The sequence below is a fragment of the Cyrtonyx montezumae genome, unplaced genomic scaffold, assembly GCF_038088225.1.
Source record: "Cyrtonyx montezumae isolate F1298 unplaced genomic scaffold, pur_monq_1.0 scaffold_3, whole genome shotgun sequence".
Taxonomy (NCBI): Eukaryota; Metazoa; Chordata; class Aves; order Galliformes; family Odontophoridae; genus Cyrtonyx; species Cyrtonyx montezumae.
Genome location: NW_027072034.1, coordinates 34,495,338 through 34,518,276, shown reverse-complemented (window position 1 = coordinate 34,518,276; position 22,939 = coordinate 34,495,338). Strand labels below are relative to the sequence as shown.

Genomic DNA, 22,939 nt, shown 5'->3' with positions numbered 1-22,939 from the left:
GAACTGAACAATATCTGTGTAACAATGAAACTGAGGAGATGGAACTCAATTCTACTATACTGGGTTTTATGATAAAATAGAACAACCATCTTATCAGGGAGACTTAAAGCCCTATTTTATATTAACAGCTATGATAAAATTCATATCCTCAGAGTAGTATATCAAGTTCCTCTTCTGAAGGAGTTGAATTTCTGGTGGCTCACAGCAGTGGTTTTATACTTCAAACCCATGACAGGAGGTTTCATTTACAGAGCACAATGTCTTTCACAATGCATTTTTGTTAGTTTCAAACACCACTCTCTTTGGTGAGCTTTCTATGAATCCAAATAGCATATATTTCTCTGTTCCCTTCAGATGCTCCAAGACAGAAATGCCAACTGAATGGATGAAATGGAATGCCTGATTCCCTGTTCTGCTGCATCAAAAGCAGATTATCTCCAGACAGCTATGTTATTTGGGCCTCCTTGCTTTTAAGATGAATAGGAATAAATTACTACACAACTCTTAGTAGCCTTTTAAATGAATGCTGGAGGAGGAAAAGTTTCCCCCAGAGTGATGCTACAGGGTAGCAGAAGGACCCACAAAACATACAACAAACTTCTGCTGAGCAAGAAAAGTTTACACTAAGAAAAGTTACTCCACAAATGTTCCACCTGTAGTTGTAATGCACCCAGAAAGTACAGTTCAGTAATGCTTACAGGAAATGTACTGGATAGAAATTAAGCTTTCTGGTCAGCTTAGTTACTGGATAAGAAAAAAAAAAAAAGAAAGAGAAAAAATTAATACTGCAGGAGTGAGGCACACTGAAGTATCTAAGCTGACAGAAGGAAGACATTTCAGAAAACAATTGTGGTTTCAAAAGAACAGGAAAAGGAACAGTATTTCCAGGTTTACGTTTTCCCTAGTCCCACCTTAGTCTAAATAATGACTAATAATAATAGAGAATAGGGAATAATCATGGGGATAATACCAGCAAGCCTACTTTTGCTATTTTCTTTCTAGAACCTGACTGATGTTCACAGAACATTGTTATTTATTAATTACTGCCAAAACCGATTCTGTAGTTAGCAGATCAAACCCTATAGATCCTTTCTTTACAATGACATCAGTCTTCTCAAGTCTCCTTTCCCTGACTACAATGACTCATATGACTCTCACTGTTCTTCAAATTCTCCTTACTGCAGACCCAAATGGCATAATCTTTTCCTTGGTACCCCTAAAGTAGCTCAAGATATCATTAACTTTCTTAGCTGCAAGGGCACATCAATAGCTCTCTCTAAACTGTATGTGACCTTGCCATTTTCTGCTCTTTTTATAGTATACATGGATGCATTTCCAGAGAGGTCATTGGACAGACCCTGAAGACAGGACTGGGGAGGTCTAGTATCCATCCTGCAGAGCAGTGTGAAGCCAGATTCAGAAGCCTGAACTACAAACAAATCTTGAGGCAGTATAGATGAGTCTTCAGCAGTATTCTCATAAATAGAACTATCAGGTACAGCTGTTTGCTACTAAAGAGAGTTCAGCAACAGGACCTTAAAACTATGAGAAGGGCAGAAAGTCTGAAATTCATGTGTTGAAAGCATGATGTAGGGCAGATGAAGAGCTTCTAGAAGCACATTTTCTAGACTGCAATTTGGCAGAACTCAAACCCCTCAAACACTTAAAATAATTAAACTAAATGAGCAATCCCTACAATTCTGTGATTCTGTGTGATTCTGTGAATTGAAAAGTACTGAAGAAAAGACTTCACTATTAGAAAAGACTTATCACTAAAGAAATAAATATGGTAACATGGGTAAAACTGTTTCTCCTCTCCTTCTTTGAAAGAAAATACAGAATAATCTTTACAGTGTATAGTAGAACCATTGAATGAAGTAAAATAAAAACAAAGAATGGAATGTTTTCTCAAATCACTAAGCACAGACTGTCAGGAAAGGGCATGACATCACCTGAGAAACAACATTTCTACTTACTGTTTCTTTGCCTCTTCAAATTTATGCAGCTTTTTCCTCAAGCCACCTGATTTGAAGCCTTGACAATGAGCTGCTGGTGCTCCTATGGTGACTATGTCGTAGTTCTGATCTGGGATGGACAAAAAGGACTTACAAATGAAAGCCTGTGATCTTTATGCAAACAGCTGTGGAAATTTCAAAACTATTCTGAAAGTAACTTTGTAAAGCCTCATGCCAGTGTTTTGAAGGATATATAAAATCTTTATAGGCCCTGGAAATTCTGAGGTGAAAGAACCCTACTTGAATGCAGGTCCTCCAATACCAACTATACCAATCCTCCTATAGCAACACACATTTTACAAAGAGATTTGGGATTCAAAGTAGAAGGTGCTATAAAAATGCCGAATAGCATTAGAAGAGTCATTTGTGGAAACTTGGCTATGAAAAAAAAAAAAAACAGAAACAGAACAAAGTGAAGAAAGAAAAAAAGCAAGTACCTGATCCTCCATCATCCTGGACTCTCATTCTTTGTATATGTAAATTTGTGGGAACAAATTCCAATTTTTTGTCAGCTTTCAAGCTACTGGCTTTAAATGAAGGACCTGAGAAATCAGAAAAAAGAAAGTGTAAAAAACCTCTGCATTTGCTTGTGCTAAAATACTCTAGGGGCTTCATCCATCATTTGCTACATGTCAAAAGAAAAGCAGAGAAAAAACATACAAAAGTGGGTCTTTCTGTTACTGTTCATAATTCAATTATACTTTAATGTAAAATAAGAGGATTAACAGAGCAGACAAATATTCCCAGATCATAACAAGTGTTAATAAATACATATAATTGAAAAATAGTATTTTTTACTCACTAACAAGCACAACTGAGAAGCATCATTTTATTATAAAAATATATACCTTTGTACTGATGCAAGTCAGTTAGATTTTCCTGATAAGTTAAAATAATTGTTTGGTACTGAGTAACTATTTGTCTCCGAAGGCTTTCCCAACAAGGAGATAATTCTCCCAATTCTTCTAGTTCACAGACCCTAGGGAAAGATGAAAAAAGAAAAGGGAAAAAAAAAAGAGAGGTGTTGAGCTCCATTGTGCACTTGACATTATAGCAATGTAGCACCATTCTCAGCTTATGCGCTCTGAACTCACTCCTGTCTAACCTAGCTACCAGACTGGGAAAACACTCCCAAACATAATTCCCAAAGCACAGCTCTTGAGCCCTATCCCAAGGAATCGAGGTTCTGTGCAGGCAGAACACAGTGTACCCCAAGAACTCCAGGTTTTAGTCAAAACCAAAGCTTCCCACCTTCTGCAGGAACTGCCAGACTATACAATGATTTGCAAATGGTGGACCTGACCATTGCATCAGGTGACCTGGGACAATGAAGATCCACTCCACAGACTAAATCACAACTGTGACAGTCTTTAGCTGGTAGATCAGCAACCAAGACTACAAGGACTATCTGTGCTGGCCAGGTTATCTACAGGACAGTTTTTTAGGCCAGGTAGGGAAAAATTAGAAGTATCAATAAGGTTTTGGAAAGACAGAAGGTCACCCAACAAAGTCTTAATCTATAGTTTCACTTTAGGTAGAATATAGGGTGACTGAATACCCCCAAATCTGAACAGAAAAGCTCCTGGCTAGAAGAATTCAACAGAACACCACCAAAGAAAATATAGAACAATTATCTGTCAAAAAGGTTCAACAGATTTTTTTGCAGCTGCTTCTCAATAGCCTCAATCCATAGCTTTAACCATTTGTCTTTATATAATTTGAGGCATCATTTGGCAGAATAATTTCAATTCCTACAGTAATTGGGACAGAATTAACAGTAGGCAAACTGACAAAAAAAGCTTCAGATTACATTGTTGCCTGTTGGAAAATCAAACTGTACATATCAATGACTTGGAAAAATGCACGTGTTTCATCTTGTAAACTGTTTCTGCATAAGATGCTACTGTGACTGCCTAGCAAAGTTCCCTTCTCAAAGCACACCAAGCATTTGAGCGTGGATCTTCCTGAAGCAAATTTACAGCATAAAACTTAATTTCCTTATTTATCCCATGTGGCTAAGACAACAGGGGATGTGCATATCATAAATAATTAGGTAGTCAAAATATCCCCCTGGTAAGATGTCCTCTTTCAAAGAATTCTGGGCCAGAGTGGCTTTATCTAAGAGACAACAGCTGTGATAAATCCAAGGACATTTTACAATTTACCATATCATTAAGACAGAAGCAGCTGTGCCTGGGTAGCTGCTCAGCATTCCTCTGAGTACAGCACAGAGAACGGAGAAAAGGCTGAGATATCCAGCTGAATACAAACTATGTTTGTTCCACTTCCCACACCGTATCAAAACAGGGCACTGCTTCAATGCTAACATAACAGTAACACACCTTAAAGAGAAACAATTGTTCACTATAAACATAAAAGCACTGGCAGAAAGAATTCTGCGTGTCACAGTGGTTCACCTCAGCTGAACTGAGAGAAGGAAATGTTTCCTGCAGATTACATAGAAGCAGTGTTTACTTCTCAGCCATACAACTCAGAGCATACAGAGTCTTATCAGCTATCACTCGGGCTGTTACTAACCTGGAGTTGCATGCACTATGCATACACCGATCTCTACACGACTAGCAAGAGCCTCTGGGCAGTCACTTTTTATGGTTAATGCTTTTAGGAATTTCACTGCCCACATTCTTACAGCAAGCCACATCTTTTTTCCCCATTCACCCTAAATTTTCCTTTTATTATCTTCAAGATCTTAAATCACATTTATCACAGATGGCACCTTATGGGTAAGCTTGGCAAATGTTTACATTATCTTAGCTGTATGTCATAACAAAGAGGAGCTTCTGAATGTACTGTGAGGAAAGCTGAAGAGAAACCAGAGATATAAAAAAACAATGAATGAATAACTCTTATCTAAACATGTCATGGCACATCCCAAGGCCCCTCCACCATGAGTGTAGTAAGACAGCTATACAATATACATCGTTCTTTCCCTACAGACTAAAACCTTAAAGGCCCTAACACAACTGACCTGGCTCACTCAAAACACAACAGCATAAAAAATCCCTGTGAACTTTAGAAACTCAGTCATCACGCAGAAGCTTTTTCCATACATGACAACTTTCACTGCCATCTCCTTGTGAAAAGTTATCATTTGCAAAACATGGAAATGGTTGCCACCACTGTAGACTACTTCTGTCTGCGCATATGTATTAACATTCTCAAGGGACAAAAATATGTTAATATAGGACACTGAGAGGACTAAATAGCTTTATTTTTAGTTAAGGTCAGGCTTAATTAGACCTCTAGGAGGGGAATTCAAACACAACTAAAATAATTTTAGCTTTATTTTTGGAATATTTGCTTTTTATTTTAACATCCCAAAGGAAATTCTGTTTTTGCTTTTGAAGGACACATAAATCACTCCATATGATCCTCGGCCAACCACAGCCTACAAACGTGGGGAAGTACAACTCAGAACTGAAGGTGCCTAGAAAAGTGAGTGATGAATGCTTCAAAGAGAACAGATAACCCTTACATGCAGATAACTGCACTATGATCCTAATTGTTCATTCTGCCAACAGTTCTCTTTCATCAGCACATCTGTATGCTCATGTTATCTCATACTCAAGCCCAACTCCCACACTGACATAAAATCCTGTTCACTATAACAGCTCAGTCAGCAAGGAGCTGCTTGTCCTATTTTTTCTTCAGTTCCCCTGTGCTTTAACACAGATATATTCCTTATATATATATATTCCTTGGTATCCCAGTAACAGCCACATCCCTGCTGTGTGACCGCATATGCAAACCAGCACACACTCACCTTGCTGCATCCTCTTCTAGAAGAAGCTTCACAAATTGCCTGGGTATGTGCAATGACAGCACGCTCTCAGCCATTTGCTCCAAGATTCTCAGGTGGTTTCCATCCGTGGTGGGAAAGCGATACATCCGACAAATGGCACCGCCAAACACTGAGGCATTAAAACCATGTTATTTATGCATGGGGTTTAAGATAAAAGTGTACAGAATCCATTCTTTTTTTTTTTTCTTCCTGAAGTGAGTGCATCGGATTCACTAACATGCTGATATACAGATCCAGTTTAGCCAGGCATCAGCCTCTCTTTTCCATGCACACACATACATTCTGCAGTGACCCCTCTTCTAACATTCACATGAAAAGTTTCCAAATGATCGAAAACACCAGTGAGGAAATACAATACAGAGTCAACTTCTGAACTCCTCTTATTACACACTGTGCATTTTCCTCTCATGCAATCATTTGCTAGAAAACTCATCTTTCTTCAAGATAAAAGAAATCTTTTAATCAACTTCTTTTTTACTCCGTTCCCCTCCTCCCTTCCCTCAAAAAAAAACAGAACAAACCCTGCTTAGGAATAGCAAATTGCATGGAAAACTTTATGACACAGTCAACCTAATGAAAAATAGTTTATTTCTGCTGTTTTTCCTACATAAAATTATCGTGCAGATGATAGAATAATTTGTTCTTGCATGATCCCTAAATGGCTGCTCAGTCAGCACCCTGTTCCTATTCAAACAAAACATCTGCTTAAACGCCCTGGGGCCAAAAGCAGAGAGCAAGAGCTTAGGTTTTACAGACACTGAAAACCTACTTGTTACAGCCCACTGCTTACCAGATTTCAGTAGTGCATCCTTCCGTAATGAAGCATATTTGGACCTGATTCCTAAAGATTCTGTTAAGCTTTCATCAACTGGTAACACAGTCTAAACAATAACAAAAAGAAAGAAAGAAAAACTCAGTGCCAGGGTAACATCCAGTGACGACCCTTATAGACAGATATAAAGGGAACATTCAACACCAAGTACATTTAAAATATAAGTTTAAAAATATTACAGATACATACTCTGTGGACCAAATCTACCACTGGTTGAAATAATAAATCCACTTAAACACTCCAGTTCATGCATTCACAGCTTGAAATGTTCCATTAAATTTTACCCAATCCTTCAATTACTTCATGTTAGTGTAGCTCACAGTCTTAAAAGCTGCTCCAGCAATATATCCTCCAATATATGCCCACTGTAGGTTTGGCCCGATGCAAAATGATCCTAATACACATTGTGAGTGTGGTACGTGGGTATGGCTGCAGTTATCACCAGTATTTTCTGCACACAAGATTTACAGACTTAAGCATATGTGTAGGTTGAGAAATCTCTATACCTGCATTCACACTTTTTTTTCAGATCACACAAAAAAAAATCAATATCAAAGTAACCTGTACAGTTTAATTAAAACTCTTCAAGGTATCTCTTTTAAATAAAGCTGCCTGAGGAAGTTCCACAATTGAAACTGCTTATGGCTTCACCAGTACATAAGGTATGCTAACCTACAAACATATTCTGATGAAAGGCATAAGCACTTGAAGTTAAAGCTCAATCACTGTAAACTAATTTTTTTTTCCCAAGAGTTAAACCCCAAACGTGCGCAACAAGAGCTCCATTAGGCTGCTCTTCACAGTACTCTGAAATTGGAGGACACAAATAAATAACAAAATGGACAGGAAAGTTGACAGCAGATCTCAATGCGGTTTATTTCAAGGCAGGCAATAAATCTGCACATTTCTTAAGCTGCTATAATGGTTATACTCACCCTTCCATTAATTGTGTCAGGTGACCTTGTCACTGGAGGCCTTTGGTCAGTTTTTTCCTCCATTTGCCATCCAATAACTGTAATGTTACCTACACGGTCACTTTCAGCAGACCTGCAACAAATACTCTGCGTTGAAATTTTTTTGGAGGTGGACCTGTTTATCAACAAGGGAACACTTATAAAAGACTATTAATCTCTGAATTTCATAAACATTTTAAATAGGAATCTTTGCAACTTAATCTTATATAATCTTACAATAAGCTATTCAGGTAAGAAAATGCTCTTCCCTTTGCTTAGGGATATACTGTACAGACCTCCTTAATAGAAGACAATCTAAAACTATGTGTGTGCCTCAGTACTTCTGTAAAACCAGAAAGAGGTCAGATTTTACAATTAGTCTGTAACAGTGAAATATATATATATATGATGAATATCCTGCAGAGCATCAGGCACAGCACTGCTAACTGGTCAACAAGGTGAAGATCCTCAATGGAAGAAAGAACAGTGAAGTGGGGGATGATTCTGGACATCATTGAGATGTAAGGAAGCAAGTGCCAAGAACACCCAGAGACCTTGGCCACTAACATCAGAGTGGCTGCACAGCAAGAACTTTGCTCCTGACCTTCCCAGATCAGCAGCAATCTTGCTGCTGTGCACGGATGATGAGTCCATATGAACTTATGTCTGAGGAGGGAGGGAAGGAGAGTGGGAAGGAGTATGAGAATACAGTAAAGCAAAAGCTCTAACCTAGCTGGTTTTTTTTAAAAAGATAAAAGAACAATACCCAGATCTACCACTGCTGTCATTCATGCTGTCTCTACCATTTATTCAGTCTCACTCACGACACAGAATGGCAAACATTTATATTATTAATTGAAGATAGATTATGAATGGTATTTTAAGATTGCTTATGTTTAAAAATATGCTGCAAAAAACAAGATAAAAAATAATAGTAATAAATTCCTGGAAAAGACAGTACTGGGAAGGTAAACGAAATAAACACAAGACTATTAAAAAACATCTGAATATCCAGCTCCAGTGTGTTTATAGACATTGCTATCTATTCAGATAATACATGTGAAGGATAATATGACAATGAAAAGACACGTATGCATCAACACACTGCTACAATAACCAGAATACATGTCATATTGAAACAAGCATTTACTAAAGCCCATTTTAAACTTAGTCATGAAAGAAAAAATCTAACAAAATAATCATGTCTATCACACAAACACGAAATTTCTGCCATCACATTCCTCTACTTTTTCACCCTCATCTTCACATTTATGATAAACTGTTTCACTCATTATAGCACTGGTTCTATTCCGACTTACTTTCTTTATCTGCTCCAGCTGTTAAATCATGTTAATTTTTTTCTTTACAACACGCTGCAGGAAAAGCCCTGAACTTCATTCATCAATCCTCCAAGCATAAACAGCTTTGTTCATGTTCATGTTTTGGTTAGCTGTGTCCAGGTTAAGCAATTCTAGTGCTGATAACATTTATACAACAAAAGCTGTCCTCTTCAGTCTCTCTTGTGATGCTTCTGCAATTCAATTGTTTTTTCCTTGTCTTCTTTGACAAGGATTCCTGTTCTGCTTTTAACACATATCACTACAGTGCACTTTTACACATCAGGACTCTCAAAGTCATTTTGCTTTCCTCATTCTTCTCCAAATCTCCACTTCATCCCACATTGGATTTCACATATTCCATTAGGGACAGGTTTCCAGACTCCCACTCTCACTTCTTTATTCCCTCCTGAGACATACTCTTTCCACAGATGTTCCAATATTAATCAAATGAGAAAATTACAGCAGTCAATGTTGCTATAATATGACTCTTCCTATTCCAAAAGCATTATACTGATAAAATACATTTGGATAGGCAAGTGCTAAAGTAGTAAAGAGCCTGCATTTATCTATTTAAAACAAGCTATTCCAAATAAGTAAAATAAGCCCCTGTCTTTAGAGGTTCTAGTCTCCCTACCACATGCTCTTTATATATTAGCATAGTTTAAAATGCACTCTCCACACACATATATGCTGAGTTGATAGGACAAAATGAAAAAAAAAAAAAAGAAATTGGCCTTAACAATATTTTTGACTTTTAGAAGTAGAGCCAATATCTAACACAATTCAGCATGTTTGAAAAGATCTCGTTCTACAAGTTGTAACTATAATGCAATACAAAATATTATTTTTCCCCTTATTATTAGCCTACAACGTAAAAACATGAAAATAAAAACAAAGTTTTCATCCTGTCTCATGGACAACTTATGCCACATCTTAATCATGTGTTCAAAGTGATAATTCCTAAACAGAGGAAAATGTTACAAACCTTAGTGTTAAGTGCAACCTGTGATTCTTCTCTTGTAGAAGTTCTTTTACAGTGAACATCCCAGAACCCAACAGATACATCTGGAAAGGAGACCAGAGCTGTAATTATTTACTTTGCAACAAACAAAGCCTTGGTCCGAGCACCAAAGTAAAAAATAATATTACTAGGCACAAAAGTCTTCAGAGATTCAACAAAGCCAAGTGCAAGGTGTTGCACTTGGGTCAGGGTAATCCCCAGTTATGTGTACAGACTGGGAGAAGAACCCATTGAGAGCAGCTCTGCAGAGAAGACTTGGGGCTCCTGGTGGACAAAAAGGTGGACATGGGCCAACAGTGTGCACCTGCAGTTTGGAAGGGAACTGTATTCTGGGTTGTATCAACAGAGGGGTGGCTAGTAGGGAGAGGGAGGGGATTGTCCCCCTCAACTTTGCCCTTGTGAGGCCCCATCTGGTGAACTGAGTCCAAACCTGATGCCTCCTGCAAGAGAATGATGTGAAGCTGTAGGAGAAGGGCCACAAAGATGATCAGAGGGCTGGAGCATCTCTCCTATGAAAGAGTGGCTGAGGGAGCTGGGCTTGTTCTGCCTGGAGAAGAAAAGGCTCTGGGGAGATCTCACTGCAGCCTTCCAATACTTAAAGGCAGCTTACAAACAGAAGGGAAACTGACTTTTTAAGTGAGTGATAAGACAAGGGGAAATGGCTTTAAACTAAAAGAAAGGAGATTTAAATTACACATTAGGAAGAAATTTTTCACACAGTGGATGGTAAAGCACTGGCACATGCTGCACAGAGAAGCTGTGGTGCCCCATCCCTGGAGCTACTCAAGGCCAGGTTGGATGGGGCTCTGGTAGCCTGAGCTGGTGGGGGGCAGCCCTGCCCACAGCAGGGGTTGGGGCTGGGTGGGCTGTGAGGACCCTTTTAACCCAAAACATCCTACCATTCTACGGAAGTACGAAGACAAAAATCTGATTACATAATGGCCATATATAGCTAATTTAAAACCTTTGAAATGTAAAAAGTTTAGTAATTTATTAGAAATCATTTTTCTGCCTGTGGACAATAAGCCCTTTTCTTTCCTTAAGATTTATGAGAAAGCACTTCAAAAAATACAAGTTTAAGCACTGTGATACAGGAACGAGGAAAGCAGTGACTGAAAGGAACTCAGACTGACTAGGTCAGCACTTCATAGTCCCTCCTTGACTCAAACTTAGCTCCTCGCAAAGAACTGCCTCTTCAGCAGCTATTTTTTTTTCCCTCAGATCCTCCCCATGAAGAATAATACAGAGGACAGCCCTGCTGCTTCGGAGAAATCATGAGAAAGCAAGAACATTGGGCCTAAACTACTATTCTGAGCAACTGCCTTAGCATAAGTAACCTGAAATGCCCACTGACCCAACCAGTCAGAAGGGAGAGCTGGCACTTAGATATTTTTTTTTTTCTGTAAGGCAGCAAATATTACCTCTGAACAAAATGACTAAGAGAGAAGGGTATGGGAATTACTAAGAGCAATGCAAAAACATTCTTCCCCAGAAACTTTTTTTACTCCTGTTATCTGCCTTGCCATCTTCCAGAAGAAAAGACTATGATTAAGTTAAGGGCAATCTTGCTGCAGAAAAGCCTTATATGAGAAAATCACATAGGTTGCTCTGAAAGTGATGCCTCTTATTTATTTCCATGGAAACTACAACAGATACAAAGAGCACAATAGTACTATTTGATAGAGCAAATTCTCAAAATACTCTCTTCCAACAGAGTTACTGCCATTAGCTATGCATTTTCACCAGCAATGAATAACAGCCTGCATGCTGTGCTCATAAAAACTCACACTAGCAGAAGTGATTTACTGTCACCATTGACACTGCTGAAACATACCACCCACTGCCCCACTGTGCTCACATCCACTGTGTAGTCTCTATCAGCACTCACCAAGTGTCAAACATCAATGGTTGCCATTTTTTCCACATGGAGGAATTCAATGACATACCTTTGCTTCGGACAAACTTCAGTGTCAGACACCATTGTGTCTGACAGCCCCTCTGCTGCCATCTGTTGCACAGCAACAAAACATAAAGGAATATTGTTGGGAAAGTTCAGCCTCCACTGTCATACCACCTACATCCACCTCTGACATCGTGGGCCAACATAATAAAATAGGATAAAATTGGAGCAGTCCTCATAGCAACGTTCCCCACTCTGTCAAGTCCATCCTGTAGTATTTACTCCTCTTCCCCTACCCATCTTATTTTCTCTAGGATCAGTAGTGCTACCTCCTTCTTTCTGCCAAAAAAAATCACTAATTTTATTTCATTGCTTTTCATTTGCATGCTCAGCACTGACTGAGGAAGCAACAGAATGAAGAATACTTACTGTTCCCTGAGATCTATCTTTGACATCGTACACTGAGAGTTTGATTTGTGTCATTTGATTGATAAGAGAGTCTTGGAAAAAGGCAATGCTGCTTAAGAAGATAGGATTATTTGTTCCCTGTAATCATAAAAAAGGGAAGAAAATAATGCAAGGTGGTATTTGTTAGGAGGAAATGCTTCTTGTGATAGCTTCAATTTTAAATTTAATACCTGACCTCTTACCTCAATAATTTCTGTCTGTGCATGCTTTGTCCAGAATGCCTGAGGAGGTGTAGTTACACTCACCGCTACAAAACTATTTGGTTTCCGATCTAGTGATGGTGTTAGCAGCTCACTGCAAGCTTTAAGTATGTAACAGAAAAACACATTTAGATCCACAGTCATTTTCACACTGCTGTAAGACTTTACATTTTTAAAGCATGTAATGGACTCTGAGCAATAAAGCCACAAAGGGCCCAGTATTCAGTCTACCAATACGCTATAAAGGCAGACATCACTCACCTTTGTGCAAGCAAACAGTAAACATACAATCAGATCAATCTCACTCCAAGCTGTACAATTTTAATTGAAAGTTGTTCTCCTCTAACACCTGCCTATCCATCCCTCTGGCAGAGCTCATTAGAACAATCTACATGCAGATCTGGAATCCACTGGGAATATCATGAGCACGGCTGCATTTGATCTGAAGTTACGCTCCATTAAGCCCATTCCCAAATGGTATTTTGCCATGGAGAACCAAAAGGAGTCCTTGAATGTTGATCAAGTAGCACTACTTTGCAGAGAGCTAGCTTGCAACTGCAAAAGAACAGTAACCTATCTCCTCTAACACGATACTGCGATTTTAATTGCTGGGAAGGGACTACAGTGAGTAGGAAACAACTACCAAAACTTCCAGTGAGCAAACTCTACACAACCACACTGAAATTCAGAGCAAAACTCTATCTATTTGGATACAGCTGGTTTGGCTCTGCTTCAGCTAAATGCGCAAGTTAATTTTGAGTTTACCTTGGAAAGAAAAATGCTTAAATGTACACTGAACAGCCTTGAAGCTCTGTGTATGTTTTAATTTATCTGAAAATATTTAAAATTTCTTATTCAGTTCTGAGTTATTCTAGTTAAGATCATTATTCATAACAATTACACATCCAAGAAGCTTTTTTTCTTTTTAATTTTTCATTTCAAACACATAGGTAAGGGCAGAAACTTCCAAACATCCAAACTCAATTAGGCCACAAAAATCATGCTGCAGTTAAAAACGTGGACAGAATTTTAATGAGGAGAACGTTTCTCACTTATTCTTCAAGTGAGGTGAGTCAACGCACAAGTTTCTTGGCCTTATTTAAGCATCCCTGAAATTAGGTCACTGCTGAATCTCACATTATCACTTCACAGCAAAGACCACAGGAAAGCAGGTACTTGTAATAGCTGGAAACTTTTGGAAAATACTCTGTCTTAAAATGGTATTTCCACCAAATATTCAGTTTGCTTGAAAACCTAAACTGTTAATATATAATGAGACAGAGGACAGCTTCACAGTATTTTCATGAAAACGAAACGTTCATTTAAAAATAACATTAGCATAGTAAAGATTGAAAATTTTATGGGATGGACGTTTTAACTACAGATTTCTAAAAACATCACAAAATCAAACTAATCAAAGGTTCCATCTTCACTACATGAAAGGTATTTCAAAATAAAAAAATTAAAATATAAACAAATCCAAATATAATCAACAGCACATATAATCAAAATCAGCATAATTCTAAGTAATCATTAAAAAAACACTAAACTCACCTAAACTGAACTCTAAAATTGGCTCATCTGGATCCTGAATATTCCCTATAAACCAGAAAAAATTAATACAAGATTAGTGAAGTACTGCTTTGAATCCATCCCTGAAATTAGTTACAGAAGAAGAAATTAAATTTGATAGAAAATGTTAACCTTTTTCATTTAATCAGTCATGAATATTTTATATATTGGTTCTTAAAATGGTTTGAAATACTTGAGATTACCTAATTCAACAAAACACGTTCAGACAATGACTAAAATATGCAAAACCACACAAGATTGTATGGAACATGAGAACACAACATACCAAATATCAGTGGAAAACAAAAGGATTAAAAACATTTAGTGTCTGAGCCACTATTAGCTCCAAACTATTAAATCAGATACATCTCCTCAGAGATCAGTGAACGTGGAGAAGCTGCAAAATACCTGCCTCTCTCATTAATCAAATAAAGTCCCAAGGGATTACAGTGCTAATTTACTCAACATAAAACACTGAGATAAATTTCAGTTTCCTGAACTCTCTTGAAAATTTTATACAGTGTCAAGCTAGGAGGTTGCAAAGAGTCTTCCCAGATAACCTTGACATTCTTTTGTTTTTTCCCCCATCTCTTATTTTCCAGTGATAAACATAATTATGTAAAATCCGTTCTTTTCCCTTCTGTATTCAATTTTAGTATTTTGCCTGCTTTAAAAATGGCAATTTTAAGACTATATTTTTCATACAATTCCTTTTTCCTGTTCACTCCAGACACATCTAAATCTTCTAGCAACGGAAACTAAAAAAACCAGTAACGTTTTTAGAAGGTAGACTCTGAAAGGGCAATAAACAATAACTGATATGAAAGTACTTACCTGCTAGAGAAAGGCCTAGCATGTCTGAGGTGACATCAATAGTGGAGGCCCGTTGCACAGTGCGGGATTTTGCACCATGGCGGGGACTGTGTTCTCTTGCTGTCATTTTGTCATGAAGAAGCCTTTTCTTGCTGCTTGGCTTTACTGATGTTTGTTTTATGGAGTAGGAGAGTGCAGCAGGTTGTCTCCAACTGCTATTCCTCTAACATTACCACCCTAAGCAATAAGGAGAGCAAAACCATACACTGGGATTTTAGCCTACTGTCAGTTACTGCTCTTTTTAAAACTGCAAACTTACTACTATAAAATTGCTTCAAGCCATCCAAACAAAGTGCTCAAGGCAGACCCAATGCTCTACAACTCAATGTGTATAAATCATATATCTGGAGCATTTTATTGCAAACTGTTGAAGACTGTACCACTTGTAAGAAAGGCTCCTCTGTCAGAGAATGGGGGTTGAGAGACTCATTCACAGCCCAGCTGCTCTTCTCCTTTGTCTAAGTTATTAAATCATCCTTAACGAAGTTTCCTGGTTTTTATAATCCCTGAGGGGCACAAGTAAATTCATCAGATGGGGCCCCTGTCTGCAGAGTTAGGACAAGGGATTAGGACAAAGGGACAATGCCTTGACACAACATGGAACAAAAGGGCAGGAAATGTTGTTAGTGTTAGCAAACTGCCTTTTTCTAGGCCCTACTGCCATGAGAGAGAGATAGTGAAAACTATAAATAAAACCTTCCTGGACAGAGTGAGGCTGAAATTCTGTGATGGTGATATAAAGAAAAAGCAAAAGAGGATGACCATCCGTTCTTTTCTGCAGTGTTCTGGGGGATACCACAACCTCTCTGGATAACTTGGTTGTTCCACTGTTTGATCACCCAGAGTAAAAAAGTTGTGGTTTTCTTTTTAATTTTTTTTTCTTTCAATGTTTTCATGGTAAAGTAGTAAAATAGTGAGAGAGCCATTCTAGTTTAGCACTGAATGTCCTAAGATCTGGTCAAACAAAACTTCCATCAGAGCTCCTTGCCAGTTTCAAAGTCCTTTTATTTTCCTATTTTTTTTTCTCCTTCTTTCAGCAATAGGGCTTCTTTGATTCATTCTTTAAGTAATTTGATATTTAATGGTTTCTAAGTTTATTAAACCTAAGTGCCTAATGAAATGATAGCTATAAAACATGCTGGCAGAGATTCAGGCAGGACACCACAGCCCCTTCCCCCAAATCCTTTAAACACCTTATTAGAGATTAATTACCATGTTCTCATAGCTACTGGTAAAACAGCAGTTAGGTACAAGAGTCTATCTTTTTAGCCAGCATCTCTATAGTTCATGACATCCTTAAAAAGGCTCAATCTTTGAGAAGTTAGAAAAGGAGGCAAAAAATTTCTTTCTTGAAATGATTTCCATCTAAATCTTATTGAGCGTAACACTTTTCCAAGTCTAAGTCCTCAACTATTCCTTTCAGTCGCATTATTGATTTATCACCTAAGGATAGTTCTTAACAGCAATAGCTTATACTGACCATACTTACAAGAGGACTCTTTTCCTCATGCGTGGGTGGATTCCGCATATCATAACATCGATTAAGTCCACACCTAAAAATGAACAAAATAATCAGTATGAATAAAAAATATTCTACACAGTGTAAATCACTGCCAACACAAAATTACCATCAACTAAATATTCCAGTTCTTACTTAGAGATTACTAGCTCATATATTAAAGTTTACTAAAAACTATGAACAACAATACTGGCAAACATGGAAGAGCATCATCCTCTGTTGAATCTGATGCAGCACAGTCATAATAATAACCAGCAAGAGCAGGAAGACAAATAAATAAGAGCTTATGCTAGAAAAGGACAGACTTCAGGCCAGATTCAGAGGGTGGACTAAATGGCTATAAGAAACATAAGTTGAAATATTTACAGTATAGTCTGGTACTAGTAAGGAAAAGGAATGTATGTGATATGTTGAGAATGACATAGCACTTGTTATTACATTTGCTTTTCCAAATTTCCAGCATAATGAAGACAGATCATGCAAAGTAGTTAAAAACATGGAAATTCAAAAGACCAGGATGTAGGTATGCTTTCCCATTGAGTGAAGTTACAATGTGAGGTAGGCTTCTATGAAAGCTAGCTATCAGCATACAGGAAAACTGAATTACAAATATATACTGCAGGCTAACTGAAGATTTGCATTTCCAACTAGTATAATCTAATTCAAGTACATCTACATTCATAGGATGTTTGTTTTATGGAGACTTGTATGTATGGCATATCACAACAAAAGAGACGGGGGAGTCCGGTTTGAGATTTGGATTTCATTGCCAGCCATATCAGTAACCCAAGATTGCTTAAGAGCACTTATGGAAAGGGTTTTATCTCACCTAACTTAATCTGTGTAGGAGGCGGGTATTTGATCTCACCTCATTGCCCAGGTTCTGTGCTTAGTCAATGATGACACATACGCACTTCTAGAGAATGATTCACCATTTTCCAGGGTAGGTGGGATAAATCACAACACAAAGATAGCCCTCACTCTCACTTTAAAAAGATTCAGATGACTTGTTTAGGCCTGATAATGCACCTGGGTAAATTGAATGACTCCCACTGTTGAGCTAGCCCAAGCATAGATGACTTCCAGTTGCTGTATGGGCTGACAGATCCAAATAGGCACTCTTGAATTATAATCAATTGTTACAACTTCATGACCATGTTCTTGACATAAATCATGAAGGCAAGATTCCTTCCAAATTAAAGGTATCACAAACATAGATGACAATTTCCTGAGATGATACCTAGGATAGATACCACTCTCTGGAGTCTGCAAGACTCCATCGAAGGGTGATGTCATTCAGCCATCACATCCAGGCAAATCCCATCTTAAACATGGCATAACACATCTTTACATAGCCTTTGACTTTGCCCTCACTGATGCTGCAAATCAGAGATGCTGATAGCATGTGTTGTTTTGCTTTACACTTGCTGCAAGCACAGTTTTCAATTTCAGCTTCAAAAGATGTACGAAAAGCAGTTGTTGACTCCAGTTCCAGAAACTGTTACTTCCACTGTGCAGAAAAGGCTTTTATCAAAGCCTCCTCACTGTCATATGAATATTTACTTGGTCTCTAATTTTTCCACAAATCCACATGACCAGAAGAAAAGATCTTCTGGCCTGCTACCTTCAGTTCTAACTATTGGTAGTGGGATGCAAATGCTACTCTGCTCAGTTGCAAAGGCCCCACCGTTCCATAGGCTGAATACTTTCAAACATTTGGTCTGACTGCTTGAGAGGTGTCAAACGTAAGTGATAATCATCTCTGGGAAGGAAAATCATCCCTTGATGAGTGATTTGCACAAGTACAAGCTAATATTCTCGTTGCTAAAATTGTTCTGGCAAGGGGCTCTATCTGCTCCTTTTTTGAAAAAAATCTCTTACCTTATCCTTGAAACCAAACATGTCAGCTGAGATGAAGCCTCCTTTTGCCCTAACTACTATTTTTTTTTTGACATTCATTCATCACACAAGTGTAAGAAATGGGATTTTCCCAACTTACACATTAAGAAGCAGGAGAAAAAGGCTACTTCAGCTACATTCAAAATCTACTTTGAGACCGTTCTTCTACAGTAACATTGCTCTTGGTTTATAGCATTTGATAGGGTACAGAGGCGTGCCAAAACAGAAGATGAAGAAGTTCAACACTAAATGTTACTGCCACACTTAGATAAAGAATCTAACAGACAAAGTTAAATAGATCACTTAATGCTTTGGAAAAAAAAAAAAAAGCCTGGAGATCAATCCTACTGATTATCATCATCTCCAAGATGGAGTTAAAAACTAGCTGTGGGGCACTTAACAAAATGTTGTTTCATTTTTTAAACATTGAAAAGGCACCTCCAGCCAACTGGATTCTTAGAAAACATCTTACTAAAAAGTTTCTGGTACTTTGGTTGAAAATGTTTTAGCAACATTGTGAGTGATGAAAAGAGTGGAAATTAATATTGCCTGAAACATAAATATTTTTATCTTCAATATGACCAGGTATAATTGTAACATCTTATGAACTATATATCATTGAGAACAAACTAATGGAAAGGACGAAATGGCAGACTTAGTTATCTTTACAAATAATAGCACCATCTCTAGTATACTTATACAGATTTCTTTTTTCCTTCTTTTTCACACCCAACCTCAGAAAACCTTAGCAGTGAAACAAAATGTGTCAGGTTGACTGATGACTAATCTTCCAGCATTCCATTTCCAGCAGCTGTTTCAAAAGAAGATGCAAGGATGTTTACTGACTCTGCTTCAGGGTCTGAGGGTGATGGTGTGGACCAATTCTATCATTCCTGGCTGCCTAGGTAGCCCAAGAGCAGAACATCAACCCAAGGTCAACAGCTCCAGCAACATCTCTTAAGACTGACACAAATTAACAGCTACTTTTTATAGTCTCACAAGCACTTTGCTCTTCTGTCTCATTTAACAGCACTGAATCTCCTGAATCTGATATGTATCGCAGCAAAAGGAAAAGTCAGTGCCATAAGCTTGATACCTAAGTCAGATTCTTCCTTCCTGCCAAACTCATGGGAGCAATACACACAATGCATCTATGTTGGTAAGGATAGGATCTGCAGAATGAAGCAGTTGGTGATAAAATAGTTGGTGAAGGGGATAAAACAGGGCTCTCCAGTAAAGCGCCTAAGGAGGCTGTGCTGGAAAAAGGGGTGAGGCAGATATCTCAGCTGAAGTGCATCTATACCAATGCACGCAGCATGGGCAATAAACAAGAAGAGCTTGAAGCCATTGTGAGGCAGGCTAACTATGACCTTGTAGCTATTACAGAAACATGGTGGGACCTCTCCCATGACTGGAATACTGGGATTGATGGCTACAAGCTCTTCAGAAGGGATAGACAGGGAAGAAAGGGTGGTGGCATAGCTCTCTATATCAAAGAGTGTTTTGATGTTGAAGAACTAGTGGTTGGAAATGACAAAGTAGAGTGTCTATGGATTAGGATCAGGGGGATAGTCCTTAGGAGTGACATCGTGGTGGGGGTCTGTTACAGACCACCTAGTCAGGATGAAGAAATAGATGAGATGTTCTATAAACAACTCGTAGATGTTGCACGATGGCCAGCACTCGTTCTCATGGGGGACTTCAACTTCCCTGATATATGCTGGAAATACAATACTGCGCAGAGGAAGCAGTCCTTGAGATTTCTAGAATGTGTGGATGATTGCTTCCTGACTCAGCTGGTGCAAGAGCCTACCAGGGGAGATGCCTTGCTTGACCTACTTTTCACTAACAGGGAAGGACTAGTAGGGGATGTGAAGGTTGGAGATTGTCTTGGCCAGAGTGACCATGAAATGGTGGAGTTTGCTATTCTGGGTGCCGTCAAGAGGGTGACTAGCAAAACTATTACCTTGGACTTCCAGAGGGCAGACTTTGACCTGTTCAGGACACTTGTTGCAAGGGTCCCTTGGGACTTGCTCCTGAAGGGTAAAGGGGTCCAGGAAGCCTGGATGCTCTTCAAGATGGAAATCTTAAAGGCACAGGAGCAGGCAGTCCCGGAGTCCTGTAAGTCAAGCCGGAGGAGCAAAAGACCAGTGTGGATGAACCGGGATCTTTTGTTGAGACTCCGAGAGAAAAGGAGAGTCTATGTCCTCTGGAAGATGGGTCAGGCTACTTGGGGTGACTACAGAGAACTGGCCAAGATCTGCAGGCAGAAAATTAGAAATGCTAAAGCCCAGCTTGAAATTAGGCTGGCTACTGCTGTAAAGGAGAACAGGAAACCCTTTTACAAATATATTAACAGCAGGAGAAAAACTAAGGAAAATTTCCCTCCTTTACTCAACGAGGCAGGCAATATAACCACAGATGATAAGGAAAAGGCTGAGGTTCTCAATGCCTTCTTCACATCTGTCTTTAATAAACAGGACAGTTATCCAAATGGTACTTGCCCTGACCTGGAAGTCTGGGACGGGGTGCATAATGCACCCCCTGTGATTCAAGCAGAGACGGTCAGAGATCTTCTCCTCCATCTGAACTCCCACAAGTCCATGGGGCCAGATGGGATCCACCCAAGGGTGCTGAGGGAGCTAGCAGAGGTGATTGCCGAGCCACTTTCTGCCATCTATCAGCATTCCTGGTTATCTGGAGAGGTCCCACAAGATTGGAGGCTTGCCGATGTGACTCCCATCTTCAAGAAAGGCCGTAAGGAAGACCCGGGGAACTACAGGCCTGTCAGCCTGACCTCGGTATCAGGGAAAGTTATGGAACAGATGATATTGAGGGAGATCACACGACACATGCATGGCAATAAAGGGATCAGACCCAGCCAGCACGGGTTCACCAGGGGCAGGTCGTGCTTGTCCAACCTCATCTCCTTCTGTGACTGGGTGACCAGACAGGTAGATGAGGGAAAGGCTGTTGATGTAGTCTACCTGGACTTCAGCAAGGCCTTTGACACGGTCTCCCACAGTATTCTCCTAAGGAAACTGGCAGCCCGTGGTGTGGACAGGTTCACTCTTCTCTGGGTGGAGAACTGGCTGGAGGGCCGTGCCCAGAGGGTAGTGGTTAATGGAGTTAAGTCCAGCTGGCGTCCTGTTACGAGTGGTGTCCCCCAAGGGTCAGTTTTGGGGCCCATCTTGTTTAATATCTTTATTGATGACCTAGACGAGGGAATTGAGTGTACCCTCAGTAAGTTTGCAGATGACACAAAGCTGGGAGGATGTGTCAAACTGCCTGAGGGTAGGGAGGCCCTTCAGAGGGATTTGGATAGGCTGAACAGCTGGGCTGAGCAAAATGGGATGAGGTTCAATAAGACCAAGTGCCGGGTCCTGCACTTTGGCCACAATAACCCCATGCAATGCTATAGGCTTGGGGCAGAATGGCTTGAAGAATGTAGAGAGGAAAAGGACCTGGGGGTGTTGGTTGATGCTCGGCTCAACATGAGCCGGCAGTGTGCCCAGGTGGCTAAGAAGGCCAACAGCATCCTGGCCTGTATTAGAAATAGTGTAGCCAGCAGGAGCAGGGAGGTGATCATCCCCCTGTACTCAGCTCTGGTACGGCCGCACCTCGAGTACTGTGTTCAGTTTTGGGCCCCTCACTACAAGAAGGACATTGAGGCCCTGGAGCGTGTTCAGAGAAGGGCAACAAAACTGGTGAGGGGCCTGGAGCACAAGTCTTATGAGGAGCGGCTGAGGGAGCTGGGATTGTTTAGTCTGGAGAAGAGGAGGCTCAGAGGAGACCTTATTGCACTCTATCACTTCCTGAAGGGGGGTTGTGGTGAGGAGGGGGTAGGCCTCTTCTCCCTGATAAGTAATGACAGGACGAGAGGGAATGGCCACAAGTTGCGCCAGGGAAGATTTAGATTAGACCTCAGGAAGCATTTCTTTTCTGAAAGAGTGGTCAGGCACTGGAATGGCCTGCCTAGGGAGGTGGTTGAGGCACCATCCCTAGCGCTGTTCAAGAAGCGTTTAGATGAGGTGCTAAAGGACTTAATTTAGTAGTTGGGTAGAGATAGTGATAGGAGGATGGTTGGACTAGATGATCTTATAGGTCCTTTCCAACCTTATGAACTTATGAACTTATGGTGCCAAAAGCTGATATCCAGCACAGAATTTCAAGGTGTGACTTAGCACCACAGTCCAGTGCTAATTTGGCCGCATAGACTGAATACATACCAGTGGTTGGAGCATGTGCAGCATGCTCCCTCCAACAGCTTCGGGCAAAAGAAGCACTATTCATGTGCTCCAAGTTATTAATAAAAATACAGCAAGAGAGACAATGAAGATTCGCTTCAGAAAAGCACTTCTAATCTGAAACAAACTGCTAATATAGATGCAGCCATAAATCAATTATGTCTCATTTATTTGTTCTAAGGAACAGCCTTACAAAAACACAAGTCGATGCTGGTGACCAAATATAACTGTTTCAGTGCTGACTGCAGATCCACAGGTTAACACCAGTTTCACTTCT

The 22,939-nt window shown here is 39.6% G+C and overlaps 1 protein-coding gene across 14 annotated transcripts in view; it reads right to left on the bottom strand.

The window, feature by feature from the left end:
- INPP4A (inositol polyphosphate-4-phosphatase type I A) overlaps positions 1–22,939 on the bottom strand; it is a 110,054-nt gene that overhangs the window by 28,100 nt on the left and 59,015 nt on the right. For 7 of the 14 annotated variants that reach the window (XM_065741181.1, XM_065741184.1, XM_065741180.1 and 4 more), the window contains 12 exons: positions 16,478–16,550; positions 14,959–15,174; positions 14,107–14,151; positions 12,535–12,653; positions 12,314–12,430; positions 9,949–10,028; positions 7,606–7,759; positions 6,629–6,719; positions 5,800–5,947; positions 2,864–2,994; positions 2,453–2,557; positions 1,977–2,085 (listed from right to left, as the gene is read on the bottom strand). In XM_065741181.1, the coding sequence (XP_065597253.1) occupies positions 1,977–2,085; positions 2,453–2,557; positions 2,864–2,994; positions 5,800–5,947; positions 6,629–6,719; positions 7,606–7,759; positions 9,949–10,028; positions 12,314–12,430; positions 12,535–12,653; positions 14,107–14,151; positions 14,959–15,064 (1,205 nt within the window). In that variant the 5' untranslated portion in view covers positions 15,065–15,174; positions 16,478–16,550. Of the gene's footprint in view, positions 1–1,976; positions 2,086–2,452; positions 2,558–2,863; positions 2,995–5,799; positions 5,948–6,628; positions 6,720–7,605; positions 7,760–9,948; positions 10,029–12,313; positions 12,431–12,534; positions 12,654–14,106; positions 14,152–14,958; positions 15,175–15,377; positions 15,887–16,477; positions 16,551–22,939 lie in introns of those variants that run through there. The other 7 variants (XM_065741187.1, XM_065741191.1, XM_065741188.1 and 4 more) reach the window with 3 other exon arrangements.